General features: G+C 46.3%; 2 protein-coding genes across 4 annotated transcripts in view; one reads left to right on the forward strand and one right to left on the reverse strand.

The window, feature by feature from the left end:
- Positions 3,651 to 7,740, forward strand: SNRNP35 (small nuclear ribonucleoprotein U11/U12 subunit 35). Its single transcript, XM_005691360.3, has 2 exons — positions 3,651 to 4,157; positions 6,877 to 7,740. The coding sequence occupies exon 2, from the start codon at positions 6,880 to 6,882 to the stop codon at positions 7,615 to 7,617; it is 738 nt and encodes a 245-aa protein (XP_005691417.1). The 5' UTR covers positions 3,651 to 4,157; positions 6,877 to 6,879; the 3' UTR covers positions 7,618 to 7,740.
- RILPL1 (Rab interacting lysosomal protein like 1) overlaps positions 12,246 to 20,642 on the reverse strand; it is a 42,958-nt gene continuing 34,561 nt past the window's right edge. The window contains exons 7-8 of one of the 3 annotated variants that reach the window (XM_013970618.2): positions 14,995 to 15,018; positions 12,246 to 13,098 (exon numbers count right to left, since the gene is read on the reverse strand). In XM_013970618.2, coding sequence (XP_013826072.2) covers positions 12,954 to 13,098; positions 14,995 to 15,018 — 169 coding nt within the window. In that variant the 3' untranslated portion in view covers positions 12,246 to 12,953. Of the gene's footprint in view, positions 13,099 to 14,994; positions 15,019 to 15,295; positions 15,384 to 20,642 lie in introns of all 3 variants that reach the window. The other 2 variants (XM_013970619.2, XM_005691359.3) reach the window with 2 other exon arrangements.

Raw genomic sequence — 20,642 nt, forward strand, 5'->3', positions numbered from 1 at the left:
TAGCACTCTAATCAACAACCCCACCGGCACGTCACCTCCTGTCAGTTCCCTTTGAGTTGTGATGCTTGATTGTTTCCACCTTTGCATCTAATGACTGTTGTGCCTTAGAGTGCCAGGGACACATGGATCTGTGATAACAGCTTACTCTACAAAATGCACTTCACCTTGTAGGAACAGACATGCACCAAAACTTGGGTCATCATTTAAGTTAACAAATTCACTCCCAACATTTAAAAGCTCAACTCCATTTTTTCACTCATTAAAAACAGTTAACATTAACTTTCCTCCTACCATTTATTCCTATGGCATAGGTGATTTAAAAGGATAGAAATATACATATTCCAAAAGAATTGAAAGCAGAATATAGAAGAAATATTTGTACAACCATGTTGTATATGCGTGCATGATAAGTCAGTTGTGTCCGACTCTTTGTGAACCCATGGACTGTAGCCTGCCAGGCTCCTCTGTCCATGGGGATTCTCCAAGCAAGAATACTGAAGTGGGTTGTCATGCCCTCCTCCAGGGGACCTTCCTGACCCAGGGACCACACCTGCTTGTCTCCTGTGTTGGCAGGCAAGTTCTTCACCCCTAGCACCTCCTGGGAAGCCCAATCATGTTGTATGTGGCAGCATTACCACAACAGCCAAGAAGTCTAAGCAACCTAAGGGTCCACCACCAGATAAATGGATAGAAAAATGTGATCTATCCATACTGTGGGATGTTAATAAGCCTTTGTTGTGACAACATTGATGAACCTCAGGAACATTAAGTGAAATAAACTGGTCATGAAAGAATACTTTATGATTCCACTTACATGAGGTACTTAAGAACAGTCAGAATCACAGAGACAGAAAGTAGAATAGTGGTTGCCAGGGGCTGGAAGGAAGGGGAATAGACAGTAATTGTGTAATGGGAACAGAACTCCAGTCTTGCAAGATGAAAAAGTTTTCGAGATTGGTTGCACAACAATGTAAATATACTTAACACTACTGAACACACAGAAATGATTAAGACAGTACATTTAATATTTTTAAAAAATTATTTTATTTCCCTGCATCGGATCTTAGTTGCAGTATGTGGGATCTAATTCCCTGACCAAACATTGAACCTGGGCCTCCTGCATTGGGAACACAGTCTTAGCCACTGGACCGCCAGGGAAGTCCGCATCACATCCTTTTAAAGGTTCGTGTTAGTGACTTATACTGTTGATGCTGACCTCAATCAGCTGGCTGCAGCAGTTTTCATCAGGTTTCTCCACTGTAAAGTTATTCCTCTTTTTCTCTTTTCCATATTGCAGTCTTTGGACAAAAGTCACTATGCCCCACCCAGACTTAAGAAATGGGCACTTTCCCTCCACAGTATTGAGAGAGGAGTTGTCTAGAGACACAATTTGGGGTTCTGCATGGGAGATGTGTTTCTTTTACTCAGTTTATTTAACCATTTATTTATATCGGTATAGACCCATAGATACTTGTTTTATATTTTGGATTCTACTATAACACTGTTTTGTTGCTGGAATTGTCCCTCTTTGGCTACTGGGAGTTCTCCTGTGTCCCTTTGATGTCCTTAGCAGTGGATCTTTTGGTTTGTTTTTAGCACTTCTTTACTTTCTGGTATTACCAGTTCCTCCAAGTTCATATTATGTATTTCTTGCCCCAGTCCTAGAACTGGCCATTTTTACAAGGTGCTCTGATTCCTTTTATTGGAAGACATTAAAAACCAAGATCTGGGCGCTAGGTTGTGTTCATTGCTACTGGAGTGCAAACTTAACACTTAAAACTTTTATTGTGGTAAAACATACATAAAATTTACCATTTTAACTATCTCTGAGTGGACAGTGCAGGGGCACTAAGTACATTTACAACGTTCTGTAACCATCACCATCCATTCCCAGAACTTTTCATCAGCCCAAACTGAACCTTTGTGTTCATAAAACAGCTCCCCTTCCTCCAACCCTCAGCCCCTGGTAACGACCATTCTACTTTCTGTCTCTGTGAACTTGACTATTCTCAGTCAGTCAGTTCAGTCGCTCAGTCATGTCCGACTCTTTGCGACCCCATGAACCGCAGCATGCCAGGCCTCCCTGTCCATCACCAACTCCCAGAGTTTACCCAAACTGTCCATTGAGTTGGTGATGCCATCCAACCATCTCATCCTCTGTCATCCCCTTCTCCTCCTGCCCTCAATCTTTCCCAGCATCAGGGTCTTTTCAAATGAGTCAACTCTTCGAGTCAGGTGGCCAAAGTATTGGAGTTTCAGCTTCAACATCAGTCCTTCCAATGAACACCCAGAACTGATCTCCTTTAGGATGGAGTGGTTGGATCTCCTTGCAGTCCAAGGGACAGTCACTAATATAAACGGAATCATAAAATATTTGTTCTTTTGTGTCTGGCTTATTTTACTTACCATGTCTTCCAGGTTCATCCAAAGTTGCAGTTATCAGAATTTCCTTCCTATTTAACAGTATTCTGTTGCATGTATATAACACACATTTTTAAATATGAAATTTTAAGCTATAGACACTGCTCATTTTTTTCTAGCAGCTTTCCCTTCACCCCAAATTTAATTTTCCTTCCTCAAAATATAGAACTAATATATCACTATCTTAATGTATTCAGTTCCTGAGTTTGGATGGGAGTTCAAATAGCAAGAGTACAAAAACCACATTATCTGAAATCTACCGGATTCTTGAGTTTTGGATAACAAACACCAGAAGTTCAAAACCTAAGGAATGCTTGCCGTTGTTTAGTCGCTATGTCTGACTTTTTTTGCAAACCCATGGACTACAGACTGCCAGGTCCTCTATCCATGGGGTTTCCCAAGCAAGAATACCGGAGTGTGCTGCCATTTCCTTCCCCAAATACTGCTGATTAAAAAAAAAAAAAAAGTATACCACTGGAAAAAAAAAGTCTTCACGGAATTGTTACAATATTGTTTCTGCTTTGTTTTGGCCATGAGGCACGTGAGATCTTAGCTCCCTGACCAGGGACGGAAACGGCATCCCTGCACTGAAAGGTGAAGTCTTAACCACTGGACTGCCAGGGGCATGCCCTGATGATTTTTTTTTTTTTTTAACTCAATATATTACTATAAAGAAAGCTATAGACATTCAGGGCCTATGCTTCACCTACATAATAAAGATTCAAAAAATACTAACAGTAATACATCTTTATTTGTTGGTGATTGGCTTACCTTCTAAGAATAAGACTGGAATCAAAATGAGGTCAGCTGTTGGCAGGTATGACCCACTTGTAAGAATTAATGAGTGGCTGAAGAAATCACGAGACATTCATCAAGAAAAGCACAACTGTATCAAGACATTTTAAGCTGTACCACAAGTCGTAATCTACCCGAATATATTATTAACCTAACAAACAAAAAACCTATACTATGAACCACACATCTATCCGTTCTATACAGATTTACTGATTGCAAGGCCCTCCCTTCCCCCTCCCACGCCCTGGTTTTAAATCTAGTCTTCTTAACCGTAAAGGCAGGGGTCCTAAGAGAACCGTTTGGGAACTTGCAAAAAAAAAAAAAAAAAAAAAGGCAAATTTTCAGAGATCCTGCGATTCATAGATCGCTATGGGCGCCAGGGAAAGGCATTTAAACCAGCTCCTAAGTGATTCTAAAAGTCTCCAAACTTTCTTTTTAAAACTTAAAGTTTATTTAATTGGAGAATAACTTTACAATATTGTTACAATATTGTTAGAAACACTTTGGCAAAAAATACGTACAATGTTTCCCTGTGAACCGGCACACGCATTTTCTGAGCGGGGGGAAAAAAACCGTTAACAAGAATAGAATTCTCAAAGTGGGTCTAAGAACTAAAACTCTCCGCGCTGAAACATCTCGTACGGAAATTCAGCGGCTTCCAGTCAACTAGCTGCACTTTCGTTAGTTGTTCAATTCAGCATTTTTTAATCTTCATGAAAAATTTTAGAAAAGCGGAAATTTCACTCTCTTCGGAAACGATAGCCTTTGATGCTCAATGCCTGTGATTAAACTTCCTACAATAAAAGGAAAGACGGAAATAGGGCCTGTGACGAATCTGCTGCTTCAGATGTTAAGGTCCGGTCGGTCTAAGAAGAAGAATCTTCCGTTGCGACGAGCTCGGCACAGGCGTCGGTGGGAAAGGAAGACCGAGCTTTGCTGAGGTGAGAGGGAGCGGCCAGGTGGAGTAGGGCCCACCCTGGCTAGAAGGACGAGGGGAATCTGCCTGGATCGTGTGTCGGCTCGAGCGTGGGCCGCCATGTTGAAACCGGGCAAGGCGGTGGCGGGGAACCTCTTGGGGTTGTGTTGCGAGGAGCGGGGGCGATAGCTGGGTTAGTTTTTCCTCCTGTGCGCACCCAAATGAGGGGCTGGCGGAGGTAGCCTCCAGGGCCGGCGGCTGCAGGAGTGACTGGAAGTATAAGCCTTTTCACCGAAACTTCCGCCTCAGCGTCCAAGTCCCCACTACGCATGCTCTGATGGCTCAGCGAGCCAGCCTTCAAGGTTTCCCACTTGGTGGGAACCGCGGATAGTTTCGTTCTGCGGATTCAACCTGGGCACGCGTTCGTTGTTTATTTGCTTATTTAAGAATAGATTTTACTTGCATAATAATTTGTAATTATAAAGCGCTTTCAAAGACACTACCTTATCTCATCTTCATATAAAACGCGATGAAGAGGCATTTAGCAGCATTTAACAAATGATTTAAATTTTGCCCAAGAGAGCACTAGGTCTTAAATCTGGGTTTTCTGACTCCCAATCCAGAGCTTTTTCAGTTTGCACACTTCTGTTTTTAATGGCTAATTGCCCAACCCACCTCCACCTTGCACGATTCATCCCCATTCCCGTTTATGAAGTAATGACTGAGAATTGAAAAAACCAGAGAGTCTAAAAATTTGTAGGAAATCTCAACGTAATGTTACAACGGAGGAAATACACCTAGAAAGATAAACGAGAATCCGTGAAGTCCGCTGTTCCCTTGGTGTTTAGTATTGATAGGAGCATGCAGATGAGGGAGAAAACAAAATTCATCTTTTATACCTTTGTAATTCTCTCCAGATTTTAATTTGAAGAATTCTTACAGCTTTCAACAGGAGCTCTGACTGTGTACAATAATGTCAGGTTCATTTGGTGGATCTTTGCAACCTTTTCCTGTGAAATGGGAACGGGTTTCCTTCCCACTTGGTTGGGGTCGCCGTCAGCCTTCAACACCCAGACCTAGCCTGTTTTTTCCTATCCCCATTTCAAGCTTTATATTTTATGATAGCCATCGAAGGAAATAGTTAAGAGCTCAAGCTCTGGAGTCAAAAAAGCCCTTGGTCCTAACTCCACAGCTGGGCTACTTCTGTGATTTGGGACAAAAGATAACCTTTTGCATTTCACTTTCCACATCTGAAATGGCAATAGAAATACGTGTGTCCTGTTATTGTTGAGAGATGAAGGGAGGTAAGTGCTTAGCACAGTGCCTGACACCTCCTAAGTGTTCTATACAAGATAACTATAATTATTACGGTGGGTTTTTTTTTTTTTTTCCTATGCAACCTTGTCATGGAGGCAGGAAGTAAGATTAGAATTTTAAGAATTTTAGGGCCATTTAGAGAATACCAGAGCAGAGATCAGTGAAACAAGGCAACGATGGGACTTCTCTGCTGATCCAGTGGTTTAAGACTGCTTCCCTTTCAGGGGCTGCAGCTTCACTCTGTCCTTGGGGAACTAAGATCTTGCATGCCAGAAGGCAAAAAAAAAAAAAAGAAAAGATAATATAGCCAATGAAGATCACCAGATATATTCAAAAGAGCCCTGATTTTTAGTAACATATTTCAGCATTGGCTCTAAAGCTTCACAGAGGTAGTCACATTATTAGCAGGATCTGATTTATTCCAGCAGATTCACATAAGTCAGTTATCATGTGTCAGACTTAACCTTACCTACACTCTTTAAAAAAGAGACTCAAATTACCATTGCAGTCAATACTCAACCCCTAAAGCATAAATGGATTATCAGCTAGGGAACTGAGAAGAAACCCTGTCTTCCTTTTGAACTGAAGCCCCTGAGGCTGCGTCACTGTCATTTTGACTTTGCTACCTGTTTACCGCATTCAGGGCACCATTTTCCCTTGTAGCTTTTTTTTTTTTTAAGTCCTTATCCTTTAGTAATGCACACTGAGATATTTACAGATGAATGATGTAATATCTTGAATTAGTTTCAGAATAATCTGGGAGGGAGATGTGAGTGGGGGGCACAGATGAAATAAGATGGGTCAGGTGTGGGTCATAGTTGGAGCTGGGTGAGAAATTCATGGAGGGTTATGCCATTGTTTATGTTAGTATGTGTTTGAAATTCTTGGTAGTCAGAGGTTTTTTTTCTTTTTAAAAAATTATTATTGGCCACTCTGCTTACAGGGAAGATCTTAGTTCCCTGATCAGGGATTGAACCCCTGCCCTGGCAGTCCTAACCACTGGACCACTTGTAAAGAGTTTCTTAAAACCCCCTTTTCCATAGAAGTTCCCAGGCTGGTTTTCCTAGGACCATTTTAAAGTCTCTGAAAGGCAAGCCTGGATTTCGATTCTGGACTTTGATCCATATTGCCACATTAAAAGAGTTTGTACATGCCCTACTATGGCTAAGCTGGATAATAAATGTATGCCTCAGACCCCGGCATGTTGTCTTCCCTGGTCGGGGGGTGGGTGAGAGCACCCTGGAGGCCCACTGCCCGGCTGTGAGCCTGTCTCCCCGATTTTCTAACTGGGAGGCCTCAGCCTTTGCTTCCTCCCCTGTTGGAAGAAGGGATTTAAAATAGTATCCACTTAATGGGGTTGCTGGAAGGACTGAAGGCGGAGCTCTTAGTAGGTGCTACATAAACTTGCTTGCTGTGCCCCTCCTTAGAACATGAATGATTGGATGCCCATTGCCAAGGAGTATGACCCACTCAAAGCTGGCAGCATTGATGGCACCGACGAAGACCCGCACGATCGCGCCGTCTGGAGGGCGATGCTGGCACGATACACCCCCAACAAAGGCGTCACGGGGGACCCCCTCCTCACCCTGTTTGTGGCGAGACTGAACCTGCAGACCAAAGAGGAGAAGCTAAAGGAGGTGTTTTCTCGCTATGGGGACATCCGGAGGCTGCGGCTAGTGAGGGACTTGGTCACAGGCTTTTCGAAGGGCTACGCCTTCATCGAATACAAAGATGAGCGTTCTCTGCTCAAAGCTTACCGGGATGCTGATGGCCTGGTCATCGACCAGCACGAAATATTTGTGGACTATGAGCTGGAGAGGACTCTCAAAGGGTGGATTCCTCGGCGACTCGGAGGAGGTCTGGGTGGGAAGAAGGAATCTGGGCAGCTGAGATTTGGGGGGCGGGATCGGCCTTTTCGCAAACCCATTAACCTGCCAGTTGTGAAAAATGACCAGTTCCGAGAGGGGAAGAGGGAGAGGAGGGAGCGGTCTCGGTCCCGAGAAAGACACTGGGACTCCAGGATGAGGGACCACCATGACAGGGGCCGGGAGAAAAGGTGGCAGGAGAGAGAAGCAGCCAGGGCATGGCCAGAAGGTGACTGGGAGAGAGAAAGGGACTTCAGAGATGACAGGGTCAAGGGGAGGGAGAAGAGGGACAGAAGCAAGTAGACTATCCCTCCCCCTCTTCCTCCCCAAACCCAAAGGAAAGTGTAAGAGTGCAGGGGTACCTTATTGCCTGTGTACAGAGTCTAAGTCCAGTGGTTGAATAAAACTTACTGATGAAAACGAAAACAGAACAAATCCTTTCCAATGATAATGGGTCGGGTAAGCTTTCTTTTGACTCTGGAACCCAGTTTCAAGCTGAACACGCTGATATTGTATGAATTTTCTCTTCTTCATCTTATGAGTGTGTGTGTTAGTTGCTCAGTCATGTCTGACTAAGGTTTGCAACCCCATGGACTGTATAGCCTGCCAGGCTCCTCTGTCCATGGATTTTCCAGGCAAGAATACCGGAGTGGGTTGCCATTTTCTCCTGCAGAGGATCTTCCCAACCCAGGGATTGGACTTGGATCTTCTGCGTTGCAGGCGGATTCTTTACCATCTGAGGCACCAGGGAAGCCCCTCTTCATCTTACAGTTTTTTCAGTTTTTATTATTTTTAAAAATCCTTTGCCACACCTCATGGTACGTGGAATATTGGTTACCAACCAGGGAACCCGGGTCCCTTGTATTGCCAGCATAGAATTTTAATCACTGGACTACCCTGTTTTTGTTTTTGGGCTTATGGGCAGCTTGCAGGGATCTTAATTCCCTGACCAGGGATTGAACCTGGGGGCCCTCAGCGGTGAGAGTGCAGAGTTCTAACCATAGGATCTGTAGGGCATTTCCTTCATCTTATGGTTTTCAGTTCAGTTCAGTCGCTCAGTCGTGTCCGACTCTTTACGACCCCATGAATCGCAGCATGCCAGGCCTCCCTATCTGTCACGAGCTCCCAGAGTTTACCCAAACTCATGTCCATCGAGTTGGTGATGCCATCCAGCCGTCTCATCCTCTGTTGTCCCCTTCTTCTCCTGCCCCCAAACCCTCCCAGCATCAGGGTCTTTTCCAATGAGTCGACTCTTCGCATCAGGTGGCCAAAGGATTGGAGCTTCAGCTTCAACATCAGTCCTTCCAGTGAACACCCAGGACTGATCTCCTTTAGAATGGACTGGTTGGATCTCCTTGCAGTCCAAGGGACTCTCAAGAGTCTTCTCCAACACCACAGTTCAAAAGCATCAATTCTTCGGTGCTCAGCTTTCTTCACAGGCCAACTCTCATATCCGTACATGACCACTGGAAAAACTATAGCCTTGACTAGACGGACCTTGGTTGGCAAAGAAATATCTCTGCTTTTTAATATGCTATCTAGGTTAGTCATAAATTTCCTTCCAAGGAGTAAGCGTCTTTTAATTTCATGGATGCAATCTCCATCTGCAGTGATTAAGGACCTGTTATTTGATAAGCCTGAGAAACAATTTTGTAGTCGCCATCATCTGTACAGAAAGACCTGTGTAAGGAACCATCACTCATTTAATTTGGTAGTAGAGGGCTTTGTTTTGATTTTTTTCTCCCATCTATTGGAAATGACCTTTTTGAAAGTGTAGCAAAAAGGGGTGATGCCTGGAAACCATTTGCATTTATCTGTGACTCTCAGGAACCTGAATCTGGTCAGGATCAAAGTTGTAATACTTTTCCATCTTTATGTCCATAGTGCAAGGGTTTGGTTAAGTGAAATTAAAAATAGGATAGAAAAGTGAATCCAAGGAGATTGTCCAGAGACAGAGAACCAAAAGCCAGTCCTAGCAGTGTTCTGGGTCAGTAGCCAGCTTCTCTTGAACAAATATAACTCCATTCTCCAGCCAAGTGCTGACTACTTTTTTTTCCCTTTCCTTTTTTGGTGGGGTTACTGGCATTTAAAATGAAAAACCAAAGTTGCAGGCTGTGAGGCTATGGACTATGGCAATCTTCCAGCCCTTGGAAAAGAGAAAGTTCAAGAGAAGTGAGAGTGAAATGAAAGTGAAATCCACGAAAGGTCAGTATCTAGTTCTAATGGACTGATTTGCCTTTTCCCTAGACCATCTGGCCTCTGGTTTGTTTAAAAGCTGGCTATATTGACCTTTACTTCTGAGGACTTTGAATAAGTGCCATACTATTCCTATGGTTTTCAAGAAACTGACATTTAACATTTTTGTTTTATCTGTGACTGTATCTTTGAAAGTTAAGTTCTTAAAATTCAGGATGTCTCATGCAGAATAAATGCCTGATTTAGTATCAAGATTCACACATTCATTACTAGGTTTTTGCATCAGGAGTATGAATCTCGTTGCGTTGGGGACCTACAATATCTTAAAATTACTGTTAGCTGTTAGAACTGTTTTAGAAAAATACACTCTTTCTCGATTTCCTGTGCAATAATTTACAATCTCCCAAATCTCAACCATCTTGCAGGAACACCTTTCTGATTTCACCCACATTTCATTTAAAACATCTGTTATGGGCTAGAGTTAGAGTTAGCAGGTATATTAGGTAAACGAGAGATCCCCATCCAGGAACATGAATTGTGAGATGGCTTCAGAAGTAACACATCCAGTGGCAGTCTTTTGTTTAGTTCTAATTTTTATCTTTTGACCGTGCCACACAGCATGTGGGATCTTAGTTCCCCAACTAGGGATCAAACTTTCACCCTCTGCATTGGAAACACGGAGTCTTAAGCACTGGACCACCAGGGATGTCTCCAGTGGCAGTGTTTACATAGTCTAAGCTGGCATTTTATCAACCCTGAGTACCAGAACATGAATGGGTGAAAAAAAATATACACACTCAGACCCTGCCTCTGGACATTGGGGTTTAGTCTTGTATCAGCCCTGATAACTTAAAAAAAAAAAAAGTAGGACTACCTCCCCTTCCCCCCTGTGCCCCACCCTGGCAGGGACTGTAGCCATCGACGTGGCAAAGGCCGACTCCCTCTGACCTAGCAGTTCTGCTTCTAGTTCGTTCTGCAGGCCGATGCACAAGTATGAAAGTGCAGTGCTGTTTTAGGAAAACTGGAAGCCATGTGACCACCCGTGGGCCTGGACAAACAAACACATTACACTCTGTATGGTTGACCAGGGTTCCTCAGCACTGGCATCGACATTTGGGGCTGGAAGATTCTTTGGTATTGGGTGCTGGGCTATGCATTGCAGGATATTTAGCAACATCCCTGGGGCCTACCCAGGATGGATGACAACACCCACACCAGCACCCCTCACCCAGTTGTGACAACCAAAAATGTCTCCAGAGAGTGCCAAATATCTCTGGGGGCCAAAATCACCCTTGGTTGAGACTCAATGTCTCTTATACTGCTGCGGAGTTATATCTAGGGTATTCTAAGGAATGAAAAGTACAGAAGGACGTGTGTATCATATGCTGCCATTTATGTAAAAAGAACAGAAATATATGTGTTTTACATGACGGCATTACTTTGTCAACAAAAGTCCGTCTAGTCAAGGCTATGGTTTTTCCAGTGGTCATGTATGGATGTGAGAGTTGGACTGTGAAGAAGGCTGAGCGCCGAAGAACTGATGCTTTTGAATTGTGGTGTTGGAGAAGACTCTTGAGAGTCCCCTGGACAGCAAGGAGATCCAACTAGTCCATCCTAAAGAAGATCGGTCCTGGGTGTTCACTGGAGGGACTGATGTTGAAGCTGAAACTCCAATATTTTGGCCACCTGATGCAAAGAGTTGACTCATTGCAAAAGACCCTGATGCTGGGAGGGTTTGGGGCAGGAGGAGAAGGGGACAACAGAGGATGAGATGCCTGGATGGCATCACCGACTCAATGGACATGGGTTTGGGTGGACTCCGGGAGTTGGTGATGGACAGAGAGGCCTGGCGTGCTGCAGTCCATGGGGTCACAAAGAGTCGGACACGACTGAGCAACTGAACTGAACTGATGTATGTTTATAAATTGTTTCAGGAAAAACACCCAGGAAACTACCAAGACTGGTTACCCCAGGGAAGGGCAGTCAATCGTGATGAGGGGAGTTTGATGGGGGATCAGTTTTGTGTCTGACTCTTTGCAACCGCCTGGACTATAGCCCGCTGGGCTCCTCTGTCCATGGGATTTCCCAGGCAAGACTGCTGGAGTAGATTGCCATTTCCTCCTCCAGGGGATCTTCCTGACCCAGGGATCAAACCCGCGTCTCCTGCACTGGCAGGCTTTGATACTCTCTGAGAGTAAACTCCGGTAGTTCTAATGGCAGTCGGGTTGGAGAACCATTAACTCTAAACCAGCATTATCCTGTCTGATTATTTTTCTTAGTGATCTGTAAACAGAGTTCATGTAGATTCTGTAAACCTACCTGATGATTTCTTAGCACAACACAGTAAAATGTGCAGAAAACAGCCCAGTCAGATGACTTTGAGTGCTCTGTTGGGAAATGGTATCTCTTTCAAGCCTTGCACCCTAGGTACCCCATTGGGTGGAGAAAAAGCATTATTTGGGCAAACCCTCAACTTGCTAGTGGTAGACAGGGCATCCGGCTGTCCACCACAGCCCCATAAGTCAGCCAGACATCAATGGTCCCCAAGCCATCTTTTCACCCACCACCCTCTCTTTGCCAAGTCTACCCTACCCACCATCCAGCATCCCCTAGCGCTCCACACCCCACTCAATCCACTTTGGGATCTTTGTCTTCTTCCCAGGGGACTAAGTATTTGATACAGTAAATGCTGAAAAGAAACAAGATGCCAATAAAAAAGAACACACACAGAACCATTGCAGTGTCTCATCCTTAGCAACTTTGTTTGGTTAGTACTGCATAACTCACAGCAGATTCCAAGGCACTGGCCTTGAACATTGCTACATGCTCTAGGCATTATCGGTAACAAGGTGCAATAGAGAACCACAGGCTCTTGCAAACTTGTCTCCAGTTTCTGGGTGGGAGGACTGTTGTCCCTGATTTCTGTTGCTTTGTGTCTGAGCTGGGCCAGTGTGTCCTGTGACTTCGGAGGCCCTCCCTGTCTAGTTGATGCATCCTAAATATTCTGCTACCACCATGACAATATCATGAACGCAACTAATGAAAACCTATCAGTTCCCTGCCTCCCATGTCAGTATGACAAACGTGATCGTAAAATTTCTACACAAAGAATTTCATACAAAGCGAGTCAAACAGCAATTAGAGCGGCAGGTGATGTATCTGGCGAAGCTCGTGTTACTGAAGTTAATGCAAAAGTCAGCCTCCGCTCATGGTCTTATTAAATATATATCTTAAGGGATCGGAGTCATCTATTAGAAACGGTGGTAGCCCTAGTATAAATAAACGTCTCTTTAGGGTTTGGCTTCAGTTTTTCAACGTGCTCCCTCAAAGCAGACAGTCTGTTGGAGGGATCAGTTTTGAGGGTGTGACACCCGAGGTGCCCATGTTCCGTGGCGGCCCCTGGTGGTGGGTGTTTCAGGTCCGAGGACAGAGGTGGGTCACGGTCACAGGTGCTGCAGGGCCTCCTGTCCTTGCTCCGTGTAACCATCATCGCGGTGGCAGTTGGCCCACTGGCCAAAGGTCTCGTGGATGCGCACGTTTCTCTGCGTGTTGGCCAGACGCTTCTTATCTCGGGAGAAGAAGCTAAACCTTTGGGAAGGGAAAGACGGAAATGAGAGGCTGCCCTTGGCTGTGCACCTCACAGGTTTTGCAATTGCCAGGACGTACAGCAGCAAACGTGAGGGGAGCGAATCAACTCAAGGTGTGAAAGAAAAGGCTGGGGGTGCGGGTCAGAGTTATTCCGGAAAGCAGCGGGGGGTTGATTCTGCATGTGACTGTCACGGTACCTTGGAGGTGACACAGTGTGAGCAGGGCGTGCACGTAGGTGATGTGTGATGTACCTCCCCACTTAAGCACTACAGGGGATTTCTCCTCCTTACCAGTGGAAATAAAAAGCTACTGGAAACATACATCATGGGTTTCTTTACCTCGATGATGCAGAGAAAGGAATACTCAGAAGCCATATGAGATGTAAATGACTCAGATGTAAAGAGATGAATGTTTTAAAGTAACTGTGTATTTATGTGATGTGAATTGGGAAGCTAGATAAGTAGCACCTCAAAGTCCAAATTTCATGGATATTTCTACTGCTTAGAATGAGCTGAAAGTAGGTAGTTAAGAAAAGAGATTGAAATACTTATTAAGGAATATATATTAAGTAATAGTACACATGTGCACTGATTAGATAAACACTGTGAATACAGACTATGAAAGAAATTTGGGAAACATCGATTTGGACAAGTGACAAGAAGTGATCTAATGGTGAGAGCCTTTAGAAGTTGTCACAGTTACTATCTACATGGCTACAGTAGACCCTGAACTTTTTCAAATAGCTGTGACTGTTGCTCATTGATCAATCAGAGCGAACCATCAGATGCCTGAATGATAAAAGTGGAAATCTCAGGCAAAAAGCTGACAAAGTGGCCCACTTGAAACAAAGTCAGCTTAAACTCCACCTCAACAGAGTCAAGGACCCAGGGCAGTCAACCCAAGTTGGCCCACGGTGAGTATTTCCGATAAGTCCTTTCTAAGCTGCCAACTGTCCTCCTGTACTCCCAGCTTCTAATTAAAGATGATTTCTAGTCTAAGTTCCTCTACTCTTGAATTTTGGTTTTTGAACTTGGTCAGAGTTATAGTAATTCAGGTATGTTTTCTGAGAGCAGGAATAGGAAGGAACCCCTGAGAAATCAAAGCTTCAGATCAACTATTTTTAGTTCCCTCTGTCCGCTTACCTGTTAGGTTTTGTTGTTTGTTTGTTTTGTTTTGTTTCTGTTGTTTAGTGCTGTGGCCTATGGAGTTCAGTTTTAATCACATTTGGGTGAAAATGATTTTACTATTCTGTGGTTACTGGATCCTACAATGACTTCCTACCAGGAATGAAGTAGTCTTTCATTATAAAGCTGGGGCAAGCCAAGTCTGCCTGGAGAAATTCTCTGTACCAGCTAAAGTCTCTCTCTCTCTTTCTTTTTTAATGATGTATTCTTGGACTGTTTTTGTTTGTATATTTTTAAACTTTTTACTTGGTACTGGGGTATAGCTGATTAACAATGTTGTGATAGTTTCAAGTGAACAGCGAAGGGACTCAGCCATACATATACATGTATATGTAAAGCCTCTTTTTCTTCCTGCAACCAATATATGTACTGGCAAATGAAGGAATGACTCTCATTCTGGGTTATTTGAGAGCTCTTTCTGTAATGTAATCGAAGCAATTAAGCTGGCCAGAAATACAGCAGCATTCATCACTGATACATATCATGTCTGCCTGATTCAAGCAGGAAAGCCACTTGCCACTTCTGTCTAAGGGGACACAGAAAGAATCAAGACAAAGTCCCCTCTTCTGCTTTTCCTGTTAACAAGCTCAAACGGCTTGCTGACGATGGCTTGGCAAAACAAAGCAGTTTAGAAAGCCAGGGTGTGAAGATCGAAAAACACAGCGTTAGTGTCACTCAGGGGGATGGGTCATGGTGGGTGTGGCTTACTGACCCGTCATTTAAAGGACCTTCTTTACTGGATCATGGACAAGGTGGTTTTAGAATGGAAACAGAAAAGACAAAAAGAATTATCGGTGACAGAGCCCAGAATTCCAAGGCTTCACTCGTGCAGATGGAGCGTTCATGAGTGGCACGTTTGAAATCACACTCAACACCCACTTCAAATGGGAACACGCAGGGGGATGGCCATGCAGCTAAAGGGGCCAGAGAGACAGGCCAGCCCCAGCAAGAGCCGCAGCAGACATTGCGAAGGCACAGCTCAAAAGGAAACCAGAAAGAAATCCAGTGCCTACGAGGGACACAAGTCGTCGGACAGGCTGCAGGGTGGGGTCATCTATTATCAGTCCGGCTGCTACCATGGGCATTATGGCTGTAAAGATCCTGGTTAGAAAAGCACAGATAGACACAGAGAAGATAAAAACAGGGGAGCTTGGCACTTCCCTGGTGGTCCAGCGGCTGAGACTTCGCGGTCCCAATGCAAGGGGCCCCGGGTTCGACCCCTGGTCAGGAAACTAGATCCCACATGCTGCAACTAAGAGTTTGCATGCCTCCATTAAAGATCCCGCATGCTGCAACAAAGACTCAGTAGAGCCAAATTTTAAAAAAAAAAAAGGGCAAGGAGTGAAAAAGAAACACTCCACAGAGAGGTCAGCTGAAGGGTTTGCTTAGGGTAGGTGGAACTGTGCTGCCCACCTACCACCCCGCCTCTGTTCATATTTTGGAAAGTCCTAACCCTAGCTCAGAATGTGACCTTATTTAGAAATAGAACCCTTGCAGATGTAACTAGTTTTGGTGAGGTCATACCGGAGTAGGGTGGCCCCAGTCCAATATGACTGGTGTCCTTATAAAGGGGGACGTGTGGGCACAGACATGCATACAGGAAGAAGGCCATGTGAAGACGGAGACAAAGTTGGGGGTGATGCTTCTGTGAGTGAACAAAGGCCAAAGATGGCCAGCAAACCACCAGAAGCTAGGAGAGAGGCATGGAGAAGACGATCCCTCACGACCCTTTGAAGGAACGGACCCTGCCGAACACCCTGATCTTGAACGTCTAGCTTCCAGAACTGTGAGACAGCACATCTCTGTTGTTTAAGCCAGCTTGGTTTGTGGTACAGCAACCCTGGCAAACGAAGAGCACGTGACAACCACGTAGGGAAGACAGGCTGGCCTCGAGGGCTGAAAACACAGGCCTGGGTGTGAAGCAAGGTAGACCAAAACCTGCTGTGGGATTCAGTGGTGACATCCGTGGGTATCTTCTAGCCCGTCTCCCCCAGCTGCCACAAGCTGCAGGCTTGGTACCCTGAAGGCAGCCAGGGGAGACGCAGGAGAGAAGATGAGGCAGCCAGGATGGGCCGGGAAGGAGACAGGCTGCATAATCGCTCCCCTGGATAAGCCAGAGCCTACTCAGCAAGCTCTGGGAGACAGCGGATGACAGGGAAGCCTGGCGTGCTCCATGGGGTTGCAAAGAGTCGGACACAGCTTAGCCACTGAACAACAAACAACAATGAATGCTCATCAGTTCCTTGTCTGGGCAAGGAAAATGAAGAAACCTAACCACGTCTCCAGAACTTATTTTGAACAGCTTGGTTTTGTTTTTGTTTGTTTTTTTAAAGAGGTTGGCTGGGGGAAAGATATAATAATATGATGATCTCAAATGAGGTTTGAGAATTCTCTGTGTCTGGATCACCTTTCATGCAACTCCCCAAAGTAGCTGGGAGCTGGCATCTCAGCAGAACCATCTGAACGGCCTCTCATGGTGACAGTGAGGGGCTTCTACTGAATGGGCCCAGTCTGCAGAGGCCAGGCTAGCGGGCACCATTACCTTCTTGGCCATAAGGCTCTGCATTCACTTTTATGCTCTCTCTAGCATAACAGGGAGCCCCCAGAGACACAGTCGTTGTTTGGGGGATGGCCCCAGATATGCAGGCTCGGTATTTTTCCTGGATAGATGTTTGCCTGCTGGGAAATGCTGGACTTCATTTGGGGCCCAATCAGGGGCCAGACTGATGCATTAGGGCCTTGGGACACCTGGTGGGGAGGCAGAAGGGGGTTCTGGTTGAGCTACTCTCTGTGGGTCTAGCTGGGATCCCTGATATGGACAGCCTTCCTCCCCTCCCTATTCCAGGTGCCTCCCTGCAGGAGCTACCTCCTCCAGAGGGACACCCACTGCCATGAAAAAAGACTGGCTTGTTTTGGTCAAAAGTTATATCCTGGATACAATGTAGCTGGTTTCAAGCTCCCACCAGCCCCGCCCCCCCCAAACCTCCACGCACCCCCCCCACCCCCCCCACCCCCCACCCCCCCCCCCCCCGCCCTGCACAGCCCCACCCTGCAACAATTATTTCTGGAAGACTCAAAGCAAATGAGGTTCTAACAGTGGCATTTCAGGCAGTGCAATGGGCGGCTGTGAAGAAGTTATTTCTGGGCTGCAGTGAGCAGGGTGGCAGGTAGGAGGACAGGGAGAGATTGCACCGTAGTCACTACCGTTGGATACTCAGGTGACCGCCTGCTCCAAGGCCAGCTTTTCTGGTGTGTGAGGCCAGCTGTTCCGATTGCAGCTTCCCCGGCTGAGCCTCTATGCCCACTGCCAGCTGCCTGCCTCCCTGGTCAGCCCCCTACCTCCGCTCAGCAGCCCTGTGTGTGCCTGTCAGCCCATGATGGAGGGCTGCGAGCGACACAAAGGGGGCGCTGGTGCCTGGTGTCCACTGGGGACGAGGGTGGAGCCACTCAGGCGCTCCCTCGTGACCTTCCCAGGCAGTGCCAGCCCAAACTCTGGCCAGCAGCTGCTCAATCACAAGCTATTCTTGGAACGTCCTCTGGGCACGCTGTTTGGACAGGCGGTTGGAGTTTCTGGTTCCCTCGACCAGTTCAGCCCAGAAATGTAGACTCTGGAGGCTTTGGCTGGTGGTGCATTTGAAAGATAAGGGAACTGGGCAGGCAGCCCATAGCTGGTGACTCGGGAAGTGGGGGAGGTAAAGAAAAGGAGGGGCAGGGAGGCCGAATGAGGCGGTTGGGGCAAGCACAGGGCTGGGTGGCAAAAAAAGGCATGGGTTCCAATCCATCCCAACTTTGGTCCTTCCCAGCAAGTGATCACAGTGAAGTCAATGGGCTTCTCTGGGCCTCAGTTTCCTCATCTGAGAAATGGGGCTAACCCTCCCAGCTCTGAATCTCCCGACAGGGCAGAACCTCCAAGGTATTTAATAGTTACTGCTTACTCACCGGTGGGTGGGGAAAGTGGTGGAGGGCAGGAAGCTGAGTTGGGGAAGAGCTGTGAGCTGCACTAAAAAGGCTGTGTCGGGACTTCCCGACACACTGGACACTGTGGTCCAGTGGCTGGGACTCTATGTTCCCAGTGTGGAGGGGCTTGGGTTCCATCCCTAAGTCAGGCAACTAGATCCCAAGTCCCACACCTAAGACCTGGAGCAGCCAAGTAAATTTTTTTTAAAAAAGCTGTATGACTAACATTCCACAAAAGCCAGGACAAAGGGACCAGACAGACCCAGATGGGTGCCTGAGAGTGAAGGATGGAGAGGGAGACAGGCGTGGAACCATCTTAAGAATGGCCACTCCCTTCCCTGGTCCCCGGGGAAGATCCATTTCTGCCCCAGGCTCTGAGCTCGTGGTCACCCTGATGCAGCTTCCGGTCAGTGGCCGAGGCGGACAAAGGCGACCGCTGTCCTGTCTGGGCTGGTCAAAAGCCTTTTGTGCTGGTTTGATCTCCCACTTATCCCCTAGAAGACCAGGGCAGCCATGGGACTAGCCACTTGCACCCCATGGAAGAGAGATTCTGAATTCTCTCTCCCTCTCTGTCTGTCTCAGGCTCCCAGATTCCAGCTGCTTCTCCAGCCAGGCTCAGACCCCAGGTCTTGCTGAGCAACCAGAGGCCAAACTAAAGGGGAAATGGGGTTTGAGAACAGAGTCCTTTCCGGAACAATCTGGAAAATAGAGGACCAGACACCACAGCCAACTCAAGTGTGGGTAGAATTAGTAGGAAAAAAAGAGTGTTGGCTAATTCTGATACCTTTCCTCTGGATTCTACCTAGTTTGAGATTTGCAAAGACCAACCACTTAATTACCTGTTTTAGTGAAAGGGGGCTGGAGTGGAAAACTAGAAAGTCAGAACAACAGTGCTTCAGAAGGAAGCCTTAGAATTACACGTGACTTGGAATTACAGTGCCGGAGATGCTGTAAGCGCAGTGCTGGTGGAGCAGAGGTGCTGGGAAGGTCTGACAGTTAAAGGGAAGGAGCTGCTGAGGGAAGAAGATGCTGCTCTCTTGTCTTATCCTTCCCTTAGCCAAGGGAGGGACTGTGTGAGCTCATAAACATTTTCTCTAGTTCCCCAGGATTTAAGCCAAAGCATGTAAGATCACTTCTGCTTGTCCTAGGGCTTCCTTGGTAGCTGAGACGGTAAAGAATCTGCTTTCAATGCAGGAGACCCGGCTTTGATCCCTGGGTTTGAAAGATCCCTGGAGAAGGAAATAGCTAGCTACCCACTCCAGTACTCTTGACTGGAGAATTCCATGGACAGAGGAACCTGGCAGGCTACAGTCCATGGGGTTGCAAAGAGTTGGACATGACAGAGTGAATAATACTTTCACTTTTCACTTTCTGCTCATCCTTACATACAAGTGGGGCTGGAGGACAGATCAGGGTCTCAGCGAAAGGAATCCCACTTCTTACCAAGCACTGGATGGGAAATCTTAACCACGTATACTGAGTACATCAGAGAATCAAGACCAAAGGGCTCCTTCTCCCTGAAGATGAGGTTACAGTGAACGCTGGTTACCTCTGTCTGCTCAGCAAACTGATCTTGCTTGGGGTCTGTCCCTCCATTAACTTCAGTCCGTCGGAACTGGATGCAGTTAAAGCTACTCCAAGCTTCAGGTGTGAGAATGAGACCAGACCAGACCTATGGATGCACTGCCCTGTGATTGGCTTAGGGGGTGGTCATGTGACCTGGTCAGAGCCAATGAGACTCAATTCTGTGACCCTGTGGGAGATTTCTCTTTTCCCGCTGAGGTTTCATACCAGAAAGCAGAAGCCTGAGCTAATGGTGGCTGTACTGCCACCCAAGAATACAGCACACAGAAAGGAAAACTGGGGTAGAGGTAGAGGGAATGAGGCAAAGCCCTGATGACAAGGCCTGGATCCAGCTGAATCTAAAGCCAAGATGACCTGAAAATTGTTAGTTGCTTGACCAACAGTTTATCTTAAGTTACTTAGAGGTGCATTTCAAGTGCCATCGGAAGATTACAAACTCATACATGGCTGACATGGTGTTGAGATCCAGAGGAGGCCTATCAATGAATAGTTCCAAGTTTCACCCCCAGGAAATATTTATCCCTCAGCAGAACTGGGGACCACACCCCCTCCCAAATCCAGCAGATGGAGGGCCAAGCAAACAACATGTGAAGCTGGCCAAGAGCGGCTTGGAAGAAAACCACATCTTTAACCCCACACTCTAGAGGGAGGCCAGCCTTTCCCAGGGCCCAGCATTTGAACAAGTCATCCCTTTCTAAGGGCAAAACAGAAACAAAAACCAAGCCAGGGACTTCCCTGGCGGTCCACTAACCACTGGACTTCTAACATAGAGGGTGCAGGTTTGATCCCCGTTTGGGGACCTAGGATCCCACATGCCTC

This window comes from Capra hircus, chromosome 17 (genome assembly GCF_001704415.2).
Source record: "Capra hircus breed San Clemente chromosome 17, ASM170441v1, whole genome shotgun sequence".
Taxonomy (NCBI): domain Eukaryota; kingdom Metazoa; phylum Chordata; class Mammalia; order Artiodactyla; family Bovidae; genus Capra; species Capra hircus.

Coding starts and splice junctions, on each gene's coding strand:
- SNRNP35 (XM_005691360.3), top strand. CDS start 6,880: ATGAATGATTGGATGCCCATTGCCAAGGAGTATGACCCACTCAAAGCT.